The sequence below is a fragment of the Littorina saxatilis genome, linkage group LG5, assembly GCF_037325665.1.
Source record: "Littorina saxatilis isolate snail1 linkage group LG5, US_GU_Lsax_2.0, whole genome shotgun sequence".
Lineage (NCBI taxonomy): Eukaryota > Metazoa > Mollusca > Gastropoda > Littorinimorpha > Littorinidae > Littorina > Littorina saxatilis.
In genome coordinates this window covers 49,575,547-49,594,927 of record NC_090249.1, presented here as the reverse complement: position 1 = coordinate 49,594,927, position 19,381 = coordinate 49,575,547, and the positions used below count along the sequence as shown (strand labels likewise).

The 19,381-nt window shown below is 44.2% G+C and overlaps 1 protein-coding gene across 4 annotated transcripts in view; it reads right to left on the bottom strand.

The window, feature by feature from the left end:
* LOC138967367 (tyrosine-protein phosphatase Lar-like) overlaps window positions 1-19,381 on the bottom strand; it is a gene marked incomplete at its 5' end in the record, with an annotated part of 172,642 nt that overhangs the window by 127,301 nt on the left and 25,960 nt on the right. For 3 of the 4 annotated variants that reach the window (XM_070339894.1, XM_070339895.1, XM_070339897.1), the window contains 3 exon segments: window positions 4,633-4,743; window positions 8,339-8,515; window positions 14,940-14,969. In XM_070339894.1, coding sequence (XP_070195995.1) covers window positions 4,633-4,743; window positions 8,339-8,515; window positions 14,940-14,969 — 318 coding nt within the window. 4 annotated transcript variants of the gene reach the window in all.

Sequence of the window (19,381 nt, the reverse complement as noted above, 5' to 3'; positions counted from 1 at the left end):
CAACATTCCGTGCAAAACATCTGTTCCCCCCGCGTTGTGTTACGCTATATTTTTGCCCGACACTCCGGAATCTGCTTTCCGCCTTCTTGAATTACACAGCCAATACTCTTTATCTGCCACGTTTTTCTAGCAAATGTGGCACGGAAATAGCCTAATCGGAATCAGTGGGGAAGAGAGGGAGATGATTTTGAAGACATGTTGAAGCGTGTATACGATCTGCATGCAACGAAATCGCGAAAATGCTATGGAAATTCAAGGAATGGCAATTTATATTTGGTTATTGACATCGACATCAAGGAACATTTCAAGACCAATAGGCTTAAAATCAGAACCGGCCAGCGAGCTAGCAAGTACACACAAACACACACTTACATACACACACGCATACATGAGCGCAGTCAGTCAGACAGTAATCTCTCTGGGGATCCAATAATATACACAAGCTAGGACCTAGGAAGTACTCAAATGAAAGAGAGAGAGAGAGAGAGAGAGAGAGAGAGAGAGAGAGAGAGAGAGAGAGAGAGAGAGAGAGAGGCTGAGACTGATACTGAGAGAGAGAGAGGGAGAGAGAGAGAGAGAGAGAGAGAGAGAGAGAGAGAGAGAGAGAGAGAGAGAGAGAGAGAGAGAGAGAGCTGAGACTGATACTGAGAGAGAGAGAGAGAGAGAGAGAGAGAGAGAGAGAGAGAGAGAGAGAGAGAGAGAGAGAGAGAGAGAAAAGAGAAAGAGAGAGAATAAAACTGCACCATGAGAAACACACACACACACATACACAGAAAGTTTACAACACAGGAAGACAACAAGAGGTAGGACAAACTGACAGCAGAAGTAGCACGCAGAACAAACACTCCAGGTATAGGAGTCAGGAGAGGCGCGAGGAAGGTCCATGAAACGCATCGTTACTGTCATTTCCAGACGTTTTATCACCACAAGTCAGTGCCCAAGACTTCAGAGGATGCTACCAGATACCCGTGATTCTACGGTGTGGGAAAGTACTCCCGCCACCCTTCCTCCCCTCCCTCCACGCCTCCCATCCATATTCCAGAGGCTTTGCTTCTCACCTAGTACTATTAATATGAGGAATATAGCCAGGTATACCAGGGCATATTGAAACATCTTTCGCTTACTCCACCCCTAACCCCTCGTTGCATACTTTGAGGTACCCGGTACTTTGGTTTTTCTTATCAGAAGCTTGAATTTTCTCATCAATCGTGTGTGGTAAGCGAAACATTACTATTTTTCAAATGAAGTATTTTTTCGTAAAACTTATTAATTAGGTTTTCATAAACTGATAAAGACAGCAAACCCTTCCCTCTATCGCGAACTAGGGGGTCAACAAACGTGACATTCAGTGCACTAACGTCGTTTGCACGAGTGAAATATGCATTGCATGAGAAAAGGAACTTACTGTTTTACAAAAAAAGGGATATAGCTGCATGGTACCAGAGACGATCCAAGAACTTTATTCTCACCCCAACGAACCAGACATGTCTTCGTGTTTAGGCTGGCAGACACCGTTCTGCGTGGTCTCCTCAAAGAACTCCCCACCTAAGAGGGAAGCTCTTTGGTCTTGCCCGCCTACTGGTGTGTGACGGTAAATGAGGCCGTGTTTCAAAACATGACGTTGTATGTTGACAGTCTGCGTGGGAACCTTCTACTTTCTTCCCTTCTTGCGTCCTTCCTGTCTGCTGTTTCCATTTTCACTGTCTCTGTCTGTATGTGTTTCTGTCTATCTGTCTGTGTTTCTGTCTGTCTGTCTGTGTTTCTGTCTGTCTCTCTATCTTCAGACTTGCAGGCTCAGGTGGACACTACCCTACCAAAGATATATAAGGCTACGCTGCGCTGGAATATATTTGACCCTACCCCCTCCTCCTGACATAGAAGTCCAGTTAGCTTCATCTAAATACTTGTTCTTTTCAACCTGCACTCTAAATTGTTTTGTGAAGCATGCATTTACGTTTACATGACACCTTCTCGTGTCAGAGAATAAAGGACCCCCTCCCCCGTATACACACACTCAGCCCCACTCACCACCACTACCTCATCCCCGTTGAAACTTGTAACGACACTACTTAGGTTCACTTAACCTGCCCATTTTTCACCAAGATTGGTCCGACACGTGTACCGGGACCTCAGAGAGAGAGAGAGAGAGAGACAGAGAGAGACAGAGATAGGAGGGGGGGGGCAAAGAAAGAGACACTTCAAATGTATGTGTGTGTGTGTGTGTGCGTGCGTGCGTGCGTGTGTGTGTAAGAGAGAGAGAAAGAGAGATAGTGAGTGTGTGCGTGTGCGTGTGTGAGAGAGAGAGAGAGAGAGAGAGAGAGAGAGAGAGAGATAAATAAATAGAGAGAAGGAAAGAGAGAATTAGAGAGACAGGGGGAGAGAGACAACCTCGGAGAGAGAGAGAGAGAGAGAGAGAGAGAGAGAGAGAGAGAGAGAGAGAGAGATGGGGTGGGGGTGGGGGGAGCAACTGACTTGACATGCACAGGCAGCTGTTGTTGGTGAAAATGGATGGGCGGTGTCAGACAAGCTGTGAGGTCTACCAAAGACTACCCCCCCCCCCCCCATCCAGCCCCCCCCCCCCCCCTAGAGACAACAAGGACCTACACTATCGCTGCATGCAGATGGGTTTTGCTGCATGGTCGTGTTGTTGAAAGTGAAATGCAATTTGTTTTCCAGAACAAGACTCCCACAGGAGGTGTGAACAAGACGTTACTTCCCAAGAACATCATTATTTCCATAGTAATGTCACCTGCTCAAAACGTCTACAATCCAATCCCCGTTTTATAATCCAAGACTTGGAGAAAATCTGTCTTGGACAGATCTGCTTTAAGTCAGTATTCCTAAGACAAAAAACCTCCAGTATTCCTAAGACAAAAAACCTCCAGGTATAATTATACACAATATGTATTATGCTGACTTTTCCTGAAGCCTGATATTGATTGGACAGAATCGACTTCGCGGAGTCTACTTCACGAAGCTCGCTGCACGAAGCTTTGGCCCTGAATTTTTGGTAAAAGGACTGCGCGAAGTCAACTTCGTGTTGAATTAAGGACAGCCTGAACGGCATGATAGTCATGCTGCAGAATCACACTAAAACAAGAACGCATGATTTCTCGTCAGTTCTAACGGCGACTCACCCACGAGGCGTGTGGCAAAATGAAAACCAAACTCAGACAGGCGAGAATTATCTAGTGCATAACTTTATGAGTGCAGATGGCAGAATAAATAAACGGTTAGATGTCAGAAACAGATACACCTACCCGAGCCCCCTACCCTCTGAGCTAACTGACTCAATACTAGCACCTCCCTTGTACCCTCCACACGCAAATTCCCACAGGACCAAGTTGTTTTCTAAGAACAACATGTCTGCTGCCTAGATCCGACACCATCTACAGTGGAACCCCCCTTTTACAGGTCCCCAAATTAAAAAATGCCCCCCCCCCCCCCCCCCCCGCCGCCCTTCACCCGAAACACTCGATTGTTTTCTTCTTTCTTCATGTGATGTCAGCTGCCGACTAAAACTAAAATGGATCGATACATAATTGTTATTTGTATTTTTTGTTGACCAAAAAGAAATCAATTAAATTCAATACAACTTTATTATCTGAATGCATAACAAACAGAAATATGAACGCTAGGGCAGTCTCGAAGTACAATGACTGTCTCGATCTGGGTAAAAGCTAAAATGTCATATTATGGTCAAAAATACAGAAACAACCTCCATTATAATACTCCCTCCCTCGAGCTCGTCTGATTTTCTCAGACCTCTGACGGTCTTAAAAGAAAGGTACCACTGTATTTCCCTCGTTCCAGTGAGTAAGCAAGTTGGTGAATCGCACATTAAACCAAAATCACTCTTATCTAATCCAGCGTTTGATTGGGAGAAAAAAACTCTTTGAAATTCCGGCAGGTCTGGATATTTTATTTAGCCAGCAGCTGTAGCGAGGGTAAAAAACACACAAAGAGAAAAGAGCGATGTTTATGTGGTGTGAAAGTGCCCCAGTCGAGGCCTAACAATATGTAAAGAACACAAGTGTTGGGAGGATCGTAGTCCCTGAACACTTTCACACACTGGTGTGAAAGAGGAGAAAGCGTTTTTTTAGGCTTGTTCCCGCTGTGATACGGGATTTTGTTGGCAAGCTGGAATATATTCTTAAACATTTTTATGATGTGCGCAGATGCAGACATCCTTGCCAGGGTACCAGTCTAGATGCAGGTGCGTGTGTACACATGCACATACACACGCACTCTATCACATACTCACTCACACATTCTCTTTTTATCCTACACACACAATCTCTCCCTCTCTTTTTCTGAGAGACACACAGACACATGCAACAGAAAGAGATGACAGATAGACTGATAGGAAAGCGTTCAGACAGCTACATAAGAAAAAACCCAGACAGAATAACAGACAAACACATGAACGCACGTACCCACAGCCACAGACAGACAGACAGACAGACAGACACACACACACACAGCAGGGACATATTTACTTCTTGCATGTATGCAAAAGCAAAACCACACAAGACCACCTTTTAAACCACCAAAAAATTCCACCAAACAACAGCAGACTGCAGAAAGTTGTGTGTAAACAGCTCTCCAGTGTATAAAAGCAAAGTGACTTACCTTTGACATACATCATGGCGGGGTAGGAGTACGCCACACCTAGTTCATTTTCCGCCACACACTCATACGTCGCCTCGTCAGACTCCTGGCTGTTCTGAATCTGCAGGTAGCCTGGAGAAACATTGAATTTGGGCAATTTTAAAACAGGTTATTTTGTCAAAATGTTAACAATTTTATTTTTGTTAAATGACTGTAGGTGATACAAATAATGTTAAAAATGTGTTTATAAAGAAGAGAGATTTTTATTCACCAAGACAAGGACAGCACAAGGATGTCAAGTTTTTGGGGTCGGCCCGCTATTGCGCGAGTCTGCTATCGCGGGGGTTAGAGTTAGGGTTATGGTTAGGGTTAGGGTTAGACCCGCGCAATAGCGGCCCCGCGCAATAGCGGACCCGCGCAATAGCGGCCCAGCCCCCAAGTTTTTACCTATGGAGGCTTCTTCAGGACAATTCCATTAAATGCCCCAATAAATACTTGGGGGAAAAATGAAATGAGACAATGTTAAGCATTTCTTTATTTGGTGTTTAACGTCATTTTCAACCGTTCAAGGTTATATCGCGACGGGGAAAGGGGGGGGGGGGGGGGATGGGATAGAGCCACTTGTTAATTGTTTCTTGTTCACAAAAGCACTAATCAAAAAATTGCTCTGGACAGGGGCTTGCAACGTAGTACAATATATGACCTTACTGGGAGAATGCAAGTTTCCAGTACAAAGGACTTAACATTTCTTACATACTGCTTGACTAAAATCTTTACAAACATTGACTATATTCTATACAAGAAACACTTAACAAGGGTAAAAGGAGAAACAGAATCCGTTAGTCGCCTCTTACGAAATGTTAAGCATAGTCTGTGTACAATTACAACTTGAAGAAGGTGAAGCACCTTTCTTTTCTAAGATGTCCCTCTTGTGATTAAGGTGTGCAATACTTAATTGTCATCAAATGCTTTCAGGAAAATAATGAAGTTCAGTATCATCAGCAACATCATCTAGTTTTGGTCCTCAACTTGTAATGTTCTGTATTTTAATCTGCTTTTGTTGTTGTCTCCAAAACCAATACCACTTCTCCCCACCCCCTCCTACCAGATCCAATTTCTTCCTCTCTTCATACCCCCCTCCGCCTCTCGAACTCTCTCTCTCCCTCCCTCACACACACACACACACACACATACACACACACACATGCACACACACACACAGGACAAAGTCTGATTTGACCACTATCCTCAGTTTTGTCTCCCTCCTCCTCATATTTCAAGTCTTCAGTCAAAGCAAGCACTGTCTATCTCTGTACGTACTTTTCAATTGGTTGCCATGGTGATACCAGAGGCAGTAAAGAGGAGAAACTTGCGACTGGTGGTTCAAGAAATCTCACTTTATGTAAGGGAAGCAACTCCTTATAAAGAGACATTCCCTTACTAAAGGGTTGCGTCCCTTGTTCTGCGGCTTGCTCGCTCTCCCCAAAACTAACGCTGAGCTGATGGGGTCTATGTCGACCAAAAGAGTGGGATTCCCTGTAGGTGGAGTTCCTGTAGGTGGATTCCCTGTATACAGGGAATACCACAGGGTGTAGTTCCTGTAGCGTTTCGCTGATATCGCTTAAAGTCACGTGATGCTTAGCGACATCAGTAGAATTTGATGTTTTTCGATCTTTTTTAATATTTCTTAGAAATTCGAGTATGGTTTGCAAGTTTTATTGAAAAACTCCACCCTGTGGGCTTCCCTGTATACAGGGAATCCCCCTACAGGGAATCCCACTCTTTTGGTCGACATAGACCCCATCAGCAAAACTAACCATTACTCAATAGCTGCATTGATCACTGTGGTCGACAGGAATCATATCTTTCAAACAAACTTTAACTCTGTACATTAATGAAATACGATAACGATGCATGCACAGCCCAGCGGTGACCTTACGAGTAATTTTCTCCTGCTGGTACATGTGTGACGAAGTCACAGAGACAAACATGGTTCTCGAAAATTTGTGGTCGTTTTCTGAGAGACATGCAGGAGAAGCAACAGTGAGAATGTGGGATGTTTTATCTTGGAAGAGGGGGTCCGGAAGAGACGTCTTGGTTGGTTTATTCTGTCGTTTATCTTTAATGAGATACTGCATCGATGGAAAAAAACACATTACGTCCTTTCTTGACCTTCCCTTCTTAAAGTGAAACCTCTAGCGTAAAAAAAAAAGCAAAGTTTGAGAAGACGTCAAAAATGTGAATAACATGATGGCGTCACGTAGAAGTTATGTCACTTTTTATGTATGTCTCTCGATAGATGACAAAAAATGTCTAGAATTAAATTTGCCTCGCTGACCAAGTCATTTCAATAGAGAAAACAAACTGGTGAGGTCACCGCTAGCCAGGCTGTGCATGTATTGTGAGGTCACCGCTAGCCAGGCTGTGCATGTATCGTGAGGTCACCGCTAGCCAGGCTGTGCATGTATCGTGAGGTCACCGCTAGCCAGGCTGTGCATGTATTGTGAGGTCACCGCTAGCCAGGCTGTGCATGTATTGTGAGGTCACCGCTAGCCAGGCTGTGCATGTATTGTGAGGTCACCGCTAGCCAGGCTGAGCATGTATTGTGAGGTCACCGCTAGCCAGGCTGAGCAGGTATCGTGAGGTCACCGCTAGCCAGGCTGTGCATGTATCGTGAGGTCACCGCTAGCCAGGCTGTGCATGTATGGTGAGGTCACCGCTAGCCAGGCTGTGCATGTATCGTGAGGTCACCGCTAGCCAGGCTGAGCATGTATCGTGAGGTCACCGCTAGCCAGGCTGAGCAGGTATCGTGAGGTCACCGCTAGCCAGGCTGAGCAGGTATCGTGAGGTCACCGCTAGCCAGGCTGTGCATGTATCGTGAGGTCACCGCTAGCCAGGCTGTGCATGTATTGTGAGGTCACCGCTAGCCAGGCTGTGCATGTATTGTGAGGTCACCGCTAGCCAGGCTGTGCATGTATTGTGAGGTCACCGCTAGCCAGGCTGTGCATGTATCGTGAGGTCACCGCTAGCCAGGCTGTGCATGTATCGTGAGGTCACCGCTAGCCAGGATGTGCATGTATGGTGAGGTCACCGCTGGCCAGGCTGTGCATGTATGGTGAGGTCACCGCTAGCCAGGCTGTGCATGTATCGTGAGGTCACCCCTAGCCAGGCTGAGCATGTGTCGTGAGGTCACCGCTAGCCAGGCTGTGCATGTGTCGTGAGGTCACCGCTAGCCAGGCTGTGCATGTGTCGTGAGGTCACCGCTAGCCAGGCTGTGCATGTATGGTGAGGTCACCGCTAGCCAGGCTGTGCATATATGGTGAGGTCACCGCTGGCCAGGCTGTGCATGTATCGTGAGGTCACCGCTAGCCAGGCTGTGCATGTATCGTGAGGTCACCGCTAGCCAGGCTGTGCATGTATGGTGAGGTCACCGCTGGCCAGGCTGAGCAGGTATCGTGAGGTCACCGCTAGCCAGGCTGTGCATGTATCGGTATTGTACAGTGGAACCTCCCAATTTAAGACCCCCCAATTTAAAACTTCCTCCATTTTAAGACCTTGCTTTTTCAGATTTTCTGTTAATAAGCTCTGTAAAGTTACCTCCATTTTAAGACTCCCTCCATTTTAAGACTCCCTCCTTTTTAAGACCTGATTTTCTCAGATTTGTGAAGGTCTTAAAAGGGGGGTTCCACTGTATTTCATTGAGGGATACAAGGACATTCAGACTCACCATTATCCAGTAGCTGTATCCGTGGGTCAGTGAGGTCGACGGGAATCATGTCTTTGAGCCACATGATGGTGATTTCGGGGTCACCTTGCGCCTCGCACTGCATGATGGTACTCAGCCCTTTCTCCACAGACTTCAGCTTGGGGTGGAGTAGAATGCGCGGGTAGCCTGTCGGGAACTCTACACAACACATACAACACAGCGTGTCAAAACAACTCACACATACAATACAGCGTGTCAAAACAGCTCATATATACAACACAGTGTGTCAAAACAGCTCAAACATACAGCGCTGCGTGTTTAAACAACTAACGCATTTCAATGCAGTCAATGTCAAAACCAGATAAAAATAAAAAAAACATATTTGTAAAAATCGCAGCTTAATGAGTAAATTAGTCAAAAGACAGGAAAACAAATACGCAAGAAAAGCAACCAGCTGTGATAAGCAAACCTAAGCACATGAAAAAATATGCATATATTCTTGGAAAGAAAATGCTTATTTATTAACACGTTCATGAGGTTAATAGTGGTTAAGGAATAATCAAATGCATATTTAAACTTCCACTGTTAAGGCAGTAAGGTAGATACAAAATGAGCGTTAAACGTGCAGTGTGGGTAATGAAATAATATTTTTCTCTAAGTTAATTTGAGCCTTCCCCCCCAAAAAAAAACCCACCCCAAAAACAACAACAAAAACAATTAAAGGCAACATATGGTCAGCAAATCCATGAATCAAAGGTGGGGATTCGCTGAATGTTATCTTTGTCCAAAATACAGAATGACCCCACGAAGAACAGAACAGGGCAGAGGGAAAGCAGAAGGGGGGTACTGGGAGAGGGGTAAAGGCCCGTGGGACAATGGAAATGGCATTCCAAAAATGACGATGTTATGAAAGGTGCCTCAAATCGTCAGCGCCCAGTTACCTTCAAAAAAAAGTTTATGAAGCATACATACATTTATATATGTTATAGCCAGTCTAGCGTGGGAAGTAGAATAACCACCTGAGTTGCACTTGTAGTTTCAATGCCATGCCTTAGACACACACGGCTGACAAGCAGGGGTACACATTTACACAGTCTATCATTGAAGCCTGCTCCAAACATAGCCAGACATGTTCAAATACCAAGGCTTTCACACTGTATTAACTTTTCGAAACGGCCCCGCCCCTGAGCAATAATGGTATCTTCTTGATCTTTGAAACACAAACACACTGTGGAGGATCGATCTAATCTTCCTCATCTTCAGACAGGCTGATCGCTACTTAAAAAGTGCAGTCCTCCACGAGAAAACTATCATGTGCGCCACAACAGATATGACCAGGATTTCACATGGGTAAGAGCATCTTTATACGGGGACACATACCAAGGATCAACAGCCAGGTAGCTTCTCGAGCAGAGTGGAATTTTGTCGTCGTTCGTGAATTCATTTCGCAGTCTGACATAGTGGCGTCACATACGAAATTAATAGATGATGTTCGGAAATAACTCTGTCAAGTTGTTATCGATTGTGGAAGAGTTGCTTTCCCTTATTTCCATAGCAACACTGGGGCAAGCCTCCAATGTCACGAGTAGCTTGCCTCAGTGTTTCAATGGAAAAGCAAGGAAAAAAACTCTTCCACAACCAATAAAAACCTGACAGAGTTATTTCTGGAATTCGTCTATTGGGAAAAATGTCCCACTCTTCGCATAAAGCAGTGAATCTGTAGATGTCCCACTCTTCGCATAAAGCAGTGAATCTGTAGATGTCCCACTCTTCACATAAAGCAGTGAATCTGTAGATGTCCCACTCTTCACATAAAGCAGTGAATCTGTAGATGTCCCACTCTTCACATAAAGCAGTGAATCTGTAGATGTCCCACTCTTCACATAAAGCAGTGAATCTGTAGATGTCCCACTCTTCGCATAAAGCAGTGAATCTGTAGATGTCCCACTCTTCGCATAAAGCAGTGAATCTGTAGATGCAGTGTTTTTTGTGTGTGTGGGTGTGCATGTGTGTGTGTGTGTGTGTGTGGGGGTGGTGGTCCTAGTGTATGAATGATGTTAATCCAGGTGAACGCCTGGTCAGATCCGAGGCGGTAAACATAATCGCGCACGCCAGAAGGACAGTATCTTTAAACCCTACAACTTTTCAAAGGTTTATTTCCGCCCCATGACTTGCACAGCGAGAGCTCTCGACACTGTTTGTAAAATGCCACTTGTGGGCGAGGCGTTGAAGTGTCTCAATAAACTCTCTCAAGCTCTCAAAATACAGAGAAAATCCTTCACAACTTCCCACACTAATTAGGCACGAGATGATCTGTGGTGGGGGGGGGGGGGGGGAAGGGGCGGGGGAGGGGGAGAAGAAATAGCGTAAGAGTGGGAGAGAGAGAGAGAGGGGTTGGGGCAGTGTTCGCAGATTCCGAAGGGTAACAGTGCAATAGCACTGCTAAGACCAGGATATTATCAAATACAAAACACAGAATACACTTTAGTTCAACAAATATACACATGTGATTTCCCCTCAGCTGTCAGCATTCTGTGATGCTTTTTACATCGTAATTAATTACAGAATGTTTCTTGGTCCCTTTGCACACTTTTCCTTAAAAACAAACATCTTAAAGAATCGAAGCCTTTAATATTTGACCAGAGTTGGGTTACGATTTAAACACATTTGGAAAAGAATCAAAACATAAGAGTACTCTTAAAAAAAAATATATAACATAGATAATTATGAATTGATAAAAACAGTCATATCAAAAGCTTTTTTTTTTTTAAATGTTACAAGCTGGGATTTTTTTTTCTTCTGTTAGATCGTCTTATGCATTCAAATCTTTGCAGCTTCAAATGGATAAATCAATAATCATAACAATGGTATATATACAAAAAATCAAAAAGCTTCAAGGTCAACCCATTTTGACATTCTAGGCTTCTTTCTGGGATTTGAAAAAGTAAACATCTAGTCTATAGTGGAAGAAACATAAACAAGAAACGAATTCAAACACTCATGGGTACTGTGTCCTTCATACTTCAATGTTCATACATAAATCAAACACTAATGTTAACATCATATCTTACAAAACCCTCTTGATCAATGCTAAAAAACCGACAGACATTAAGGGTCGCGTTTTCACCTAAAACAAAATTGGCGTGATAAATGGTTATACATTTTTTTAAATTTAAAACAAAATTGGCTTGGTGAATGTTTATTATTTTTTCTTCAAATCACAAAATAAAAACACAGCCAGGTCGTTCGGATAAGACTGTTCTGTCTTCCAGGAAAATCCGACCTTTCTATAACCTCTATGATCCTGTCGCTACTCCTAAACTGAAGGATCACATGTTGTCGAACATTACTGAATTTGACGGGAGACATTTGTTTATGCTGGAAAGGGGGCAAGAAAGGGCACAAAGTGTACATACAATTATGAATAAAGAAGGGTATAATTAATAACCACAAAAGAAATATGAGAGATAAAATATATGTGAGAGATGACACAGTACCCATGGCCTTCTTGACTCTCAAGTGGACTTTGACATGAAATGAAAACACATACAGAAATTGGTGTATTGAACGCTGCCTCACTTGCCACAATGCTTGTGCAACTACCCTTCGTCACACACACACACACACACCTCGCGCACGCACGCACACACGCTGGAACACCCACGCACACGCACACACACAAACATGGATACATATTCCCCTCTTCCCTCACCCCCCCCCTCCCCCCAACATGTGCATCTCTCCCATTTCTTGTTCAAGATTCCTCTTTAATCTAACCCCCTTCCTCCTCCTTCTACACACACACACACGTGCTCGCACACACACACACACACGTGCTCGCACACACACACACACGCGTGCTCGCACACACACACACACACACACACACACGTGTGCTCGCACACACACACTGCACACACGTGCTCGCGCACACACACACACACACACACACACGCGCGCGTGCTCGCACACACACACACACACACACACACACACGTGCTCGCAGACACACACACTCACATACGTGCTCGCGCGCACACACACACACACGTGCTCGCACACACACACACACACACACGTGCTCGCACACACACACATGCTCGCGCACACACACATGCTCGCGCACACATACACACACACACGCGTGCTCGCACACACACACACACACACACACCCCTCTCTCTCCTCACTCTGTCTGTGCCCACCCCCTGTCACTCTCTGTCTTCCATCCTCCTCCTCACCACCCCCCCCCCCCCACCATTTCTAGCAACCTAACACGCACCACTTCAATATAGCACAGTTCAGCACTCCCTCTTCCAAGTGCCATTGACTATCTATCGATCCAACTGCACGCAACCACTCTACCCCCATCCCCACCCACTCGTCTCACCCACCCCACCACCCCACCAATATCGACTGTGGAAGCAAAACCCGTTCAGCAAAAAACAGCTCGGAGACCTGAGGTTGTTAGTTGGAGGGAAAAAAAAAAAAAAAAAAAAAAGCTGGGAGGCTGCTTGTGTCAACAGTCCATACACGTAACCGTGGTTTGAACTAAAGGCCGGTTTACTTGGACTCCTTGTTACGGTCGGGTCTGTTTAGTCTATGTCCGTGTGGGACGTATTCAGATGTGAAGTACGTGAACTACACGCGACCTTGTGGTTTGACATGTACTCAATCACACTTGCACTTGATCAGTAGATGCCAGAGCTAGAACAGCTTATAATTCTTTTTTTAATTATATTCTTTCTTTCTCTTTTTGTTTCAAGGGGGAGGGGGGTACTTAAAAAGCGATCAGAAAGGGAAATAATTACGAGAAAAACACCTGAATTTAAACACTTTTTGATCTGGTACAAACTTTAAATTCTTTATTCCTTCTAATGAAAAAAGGACTTTGTTCAAAACTAATTGAATAAAAAAAAATAAAAAAACAGAAGAGGAAAAATAAATATCATTCCATAGAAAATGACTTGAGATGTGTTGGTGATAATATGACTTTAATGATTTTTGAAAACATCAGGCAAAGAGAGATTAAGGGGAGAAGAAAAGAGGGGAGATTTGATTTTTTTGTCCTGCAGCCGCTGGCGCTGGAAGGGCTGCATTGGCCAGCCAGTTTAAATGGATTTACCTTTTCATAACCTTTACTTTGTGTTTGAAACGTAATTTGTTCATTTCCTAAAAATGTATCATCTGGGGAAGATCATCTAGTAACAGATCATGCCCGCACACACACACAGATGCACGCACACACACATTTCCAAATCAATTCTTACAACCCCCCCAACTCGCACACACACACACACACACACACACACACACACACACACACCCACAAACACACACACACATTTTCAAATCAACTACTTACAACCCCCCCTCCCCCATCCAACTCTCTCTCACACACACACAAACATTTCCAAATCAACAACTTATAACCCCCTCTCTCTCACACACACACACACACACACACACACACAAAGGCACACACTGGGCAGAGTGAGTGCATGAAACAAGAGTACACAGCCAGGAGGCAGCACAACACAGTGGCTACACAGTACACGCCACAGGCTAGATTACACACATGTAGCCTTTGAGTCACAGCGGGGGCTTGGGCGACACACCGCCACTGAGCGACAACACAGTACACACTACACACCAACGCTACACAAGCCCCGCAAAGAAAACACAGGCACATCCTGGCTATGTTCAAACGACACACAGAAAAGTACACGCTACTCACACAGATAAAGAAATCCAACCCCTTTTCTTTAACCCATTTCCCCTTTAGCCTTGTTTTAGGGCAGTTCAGAGGCAATTCTACTATTTAAGCAGCAATGTTTTAGATCACTCTTTGCATGATAACAGCTAGGAGAAAAAGCTAAAACAAACTTACAAACATCTACACAATGATATAAATTAGGCTTGTCCTTCTAAAAGAAGAAAAAGCCTCTCTTTTTCCAATCTTGTCATAATCCTCAAAATTACTGCATCCTGAAAAACTATTAATAGGGCTGACTTCATGAGCTCCTCAAAGTGGCTACAGTCATATTTGGACAAACTATCTAAAAAAAAATCTGGATAAACTTCCTATATCTTCAAGCTTATAGCTATGCCATGGATACACAGCAAATGTTTTCTCAGTTTTCAGGAGGGATAAGTTCGGATTAAAGAGGAAGAGGCTCTGAAATGCTTGTTATTGTCTCAGGTGCCAGGAGATTGGTTCCGCATAACTCTCACTGACTCTTGCTGCACATGCTGTATGCATTTTAAAGCGCTTACTTCCCTTTGGTTTTTTAGGTCCTAAAACACTGCGTTCTGCTTCATTTGATCAAGTTTTGAAATGTGCAGCAAAGAACTGCCTCTGCCTGCCCATCCCCTCATTATTTAATCATCATTAATTCCTTGACCTCCTACAGGCTATATATATACAACTGTAATGCAGACAAGCAGATTTTGAGCTGCCCACTAGTATGGAAACAGAAAGTTGTGTGGAAGGGAAGGGAGGTAAGAAAGGTGGAAAGGATGCACTGTCAGACTGAAGAAGAAAAACACTGAATATGATGAGAACAGCAGCACATCTGTACTTAGAACTTTGGCTTTCTCCTGTGTGTACAGGGTTCTTTACCTTTATACGTAACCACCCAGGGATTACCGCCTGAAGGAGCGAGGTGAAAAACAAAACAACTTAATTAAGGACGTCTTCATTATGGAATGCTGAATTCCACACACAAGACAAAACAATACAAATACGTTTCAGCAACCACAGAACTGAAAATGGCTGAGTAAGTATCACAAAACAAAAAAAGGCTAAATTTTCAAAGGTCAAAAGCTGCGTAAGTAATAACAAACTGTCTCAAATACCGTGTACATTGCAATATAGGAGGACAGACAAAAATAACAAATAATGTGTGGATCATCATTGTTAAAACGTCTCTTGTTACCATTTTACATGGGTAAAACAAGCAAAAAAATCAAAAATCACAAAGTGTACCAAAAGATTACAATACATGTTTATTTTAAAATAAAGGTACTGAAACTGAAGAGTGGTACATGTCAAAAGCGGTCGATTGCACATGTTTAGTGCTGATAAGAAAAATTGAAAAGATGAACTGAATCAGAAACTGTCCCTCAATCGCAGTTGTCCTCTGCTACAAGGGAGACAATGAAGGGTGTCCCTTATTCCCAAGTGTCCGCTAAGCAGAGGGACCTTGCCTTGCAAGTACCTCTACAATTCTACCTCTTTTCGGTTTGCATTTTCAACATCTCAGGGCAGGTGAATAAATAAACAGACGAAAAACCACTAGCATAAACAAACTATCTCATCCTAAACTGCTTTTTTGGTATGGTAATTTGCGACTGACCTTTATTGTAAACCACAGTACGTGCTGCGATTGTTCTTTTCCTGCTCAACAATTTTTGTTTATTATTACCAGGGCCGGACTACCGGCGGGGGGGGGGGGGGGGGGGGAGGGGGGGGGGGAGGGGGGTTATGGGGGTTGCGCAACCCCCCCCCCCCCCAATCAATGTCTTGTTTGTATTATTGTTATGTACCACCCCTGAATTTCTCTATGAGATAATAAAGTATTCTTATTTTTATTCTTATTCCCCCCCCCCTAGCCTAAAACATTTTTTATTATTGTTTATTTTATGCCTTTTCATGCAAGGAGCGACCATTTTCCTATCTCAGACTATGACATATTCGCCCCCTGACCCCCACAAGGGGCTCTGCCCCTTGACCCCGCCAGGGGGAACATCCCCCTGGACCACCACTGGCAACCCAACCCCCCTCCTCTTAGCCTAGTCCGGCACTGATTACCTTGTTTTATGATGATTTATTTTGGTTGATGATGGGCCAAGCATGGTGTTTATTGCTTACTTTCACAGAAGGGGTGTAATTCGACCCAAGATGGGTACTTTTCTTGTAGGCGGACTTCCTGTAGGTGTTTTTCCGGCGTATAAGGAACGCGCCAGGGTGGAATATCTAGTGAAAAATAGACAGATCACACTCAATCTCGTGCCCTACACGAGACTTCCGTAATCTGCTGAGTTCAGTTTCCCTTTGACAAGACTGCAGTACTCCTGCGTCGCCATCTTCTTCTTCCTCGTTGGTAGGTTTTGTCATCACCTTAATGTTATTAAGTACCATCATTTAATGAATAATTTTATATAAAAACAGTACGTACACTGAAACGATTGGGTCAGGTCTTATTATTTATCGTTTGTTTGTTTGGTTAATGAAAATGTGGAAGATGTTAGGGTTATGGCACCAGTGTGGTAATATAATGTGGAAGATGTTAGGGTTATGGCACCAGTGTGCTAATGTGGAAGATGTTAGGGTTATGGCACCAGTGAGGTAATGTGGAAGATGTTAGGGTTATGGCACCGGTGTGGTTTCTTTGATACCTAATTGTTTGGTTTTGCATTCTGTGGACATTTCCTTTATGTTTGTATTCTGGAAGGCCGGATAATTGTAATAACTTATAATAAGTATGTCTGCTTTCATGTTCAATGTTGGTTTACAATGTAATATTTGGGTTTCTAAGCCCCCCTGAGGCAAAAACGTTTATCAAAAACTTGTGAAACGTGTTTGAAAACCTTGAGTAGGTGGGTGGCAGTCATATGTGCACTGTCCCACATCTTAGACATATAGGAACGCTATACTTGACCACCCAACAGGAGGTAAACATGTGTTAAACAGCTGACAGCAAAGTGATACTGCGGGTTGTTGGTCGAGTTGTCATACAAAGCTTCACTCTAATAATTGATTTGACGCATGTCATAATTAAGGTCCACTCATTGTAACTAAAGTAAAAATGTCATCTTTTTTGCACTATGGATTGAATGTTGGGAACGTTTCTAAATAGACACACTTCCGGTAGAAACGTCATTTTTGAGGGTGTAGCACGGTGTGACATGGCCTCCAACGAGATCCGAGAAAACCACCCGGAATTCCACCCGGGCGCATTCCCTTGAACAGGAAAAACACCTACAAGAAGTCCACCTACAGGAAATGCACCCACTTTGGGTCAAATCAGACCTCTTCTGCCTTACTTTCCTTTCATAAAGACTAAGAATGCAATCAAATTCGCAAAAAATAAAATAAAAATATTTTTCTGGTAACAGGCAGGTAAAAATAGTACACAGGTCCAACTTGTGTGTGTGTGTGTGTGTGTGTGTGTGTGTGTGTGTGTGTGTGTGTGTGTGTGTGTGTGTGTGTGTGTGTGTGTGTGACTTTGATTGTAATCAAATCAATCAAGCACAGCCATTCAATCATCTCCACACGCTCAAATCAAGACCACATGTACACAGTACAACTACAAGACACAAACACATTAAACACAGAACCCACGATGAGAAGGGTAAAAGGTGAAGAATGTGTGAGGATGTGCTTATTCCCTTCAATAGCCAAGACTCCTATCTGTTGAAAGGGGAGGGGGGCAAGGAGAAGCCTGCAGCAGAAGCAGAGAGACAGTTTGTGTGTTTGTGACTTATATTGTAAATGTATATTTCAAGGCCAGAACATTGCGAATCCTTCCTTAAAATGAGCAGGTCATTATCTTAAAAAGTTGCGGTCAGAATGCAAAACCACTGGGCAGACATCTGTTGGGTTTGGCCGAGTGGCAGGTCGCAATATCTTTTACTACAGTGAAACCCCCTTTTAAGATCCCATCTCCTCAATTTAAAGACTTCCCCCTTTTATAATACTTGACTTTTAGGAATTTCTGTTCATAACCACTGTAAATTAATCTCTGCTTTAACAAGACCTCATTTCCTCAGATGGCTCCACTGCAGCAGATACATTATTCAGCCACACGGCATCCAGAAGACGCTGCTGCCTGTATTGCCATCAATGGTTCTGGTTTGTGACCAGTGCCGGTGTGCCGATGTCATCTTGGCCCCGTGGTCATATTACCCCCTCGATATAAACTCAAGACTGAAATGTTGTTTCCTGGTAAAATCAATGAAGTGAAATTATTTCAGGACGAAAAGCATGTCAGTTTCTTGCATGTGAAGAAAATTGGTGGTGAAATTTAATAGATATCACCCCCAAAATCGATTTCTTCGAAAACGTGTACCGAGTGGTTATGTCTCTTGAATGAGAAGGGAAACATTTTAGGATAAATCAAATTTCTAAGTTAAATACAAAACATTGGTTGGACAAATTTGGCCCCATGAATGTAAGGTACCCAAGGTCGCTCATCAGTACTATCGAGGGGAGTTTTGTGTGTGTTAAAGTGTGGAGTTTATACAAGATCAACGAGGCCGAGAATCGTAATATGACGGCGGGACCAAGATGTCATCGTCACACCGGCCGTCACAGCGTGGCTTCTGGACAGTCTATAGGCCTCCATTCCGCACACAATGGCCCTTTCGCTGCCAACAACAGCATGGTGGCCACAATGCCAGGGATCCACGATGGCGCAGGGGTAGGCCTGGTGCCGTGTCGCGGTTCTCCTAGACCCCGCCAGTATTGATTGGCTCTTCCTGCCGTCACGCGTCGTCATGGCAACCCTTTCTCCCAGGCATTCAGCAGATGCAGCAAAATGCGCACCGATCTCGCTCCCAATCCCCCCCTCCCCATCCATCCCCGTCCCTCCGCATAACCTCTGGCGACAGATGGCGGCCCTTGGTCCCCTGGACCCCCTTCTCTATCCTCCCCAAGACCCCCCCCCCCTCACACAACTGTCCCCATACCCCAACTCAACCACCCCCATCTCCACCATTGCCCCCCACCGTTCCCTGCCCTCCCCACAGAATCTAAAGTGTTTTCTGGCTGGTTACACGTTGTTGTGCCCTTTTCTGATCCTTGAACGTTTTCTTCCTTTTCTTCAAAGGTGGGGGTCCTGATTTGGCCTTTTATGGTCCGCTGGACCCGAAAAGCAACAGCTAACTAACTAACTTCAAAGGTGGGGTACTGATAAGGATAACCGTCTTTTACGTTGACACTAAGCTTCTCGCAGTCTGTGTTTCAAGAATTGTGTGTGTGTGTGTGTTTGATATTTTTTGGGGGGTTGCTTTTTTCAAAACAATGGTTGACATCAACCCACCACCAACACTAATTCACGG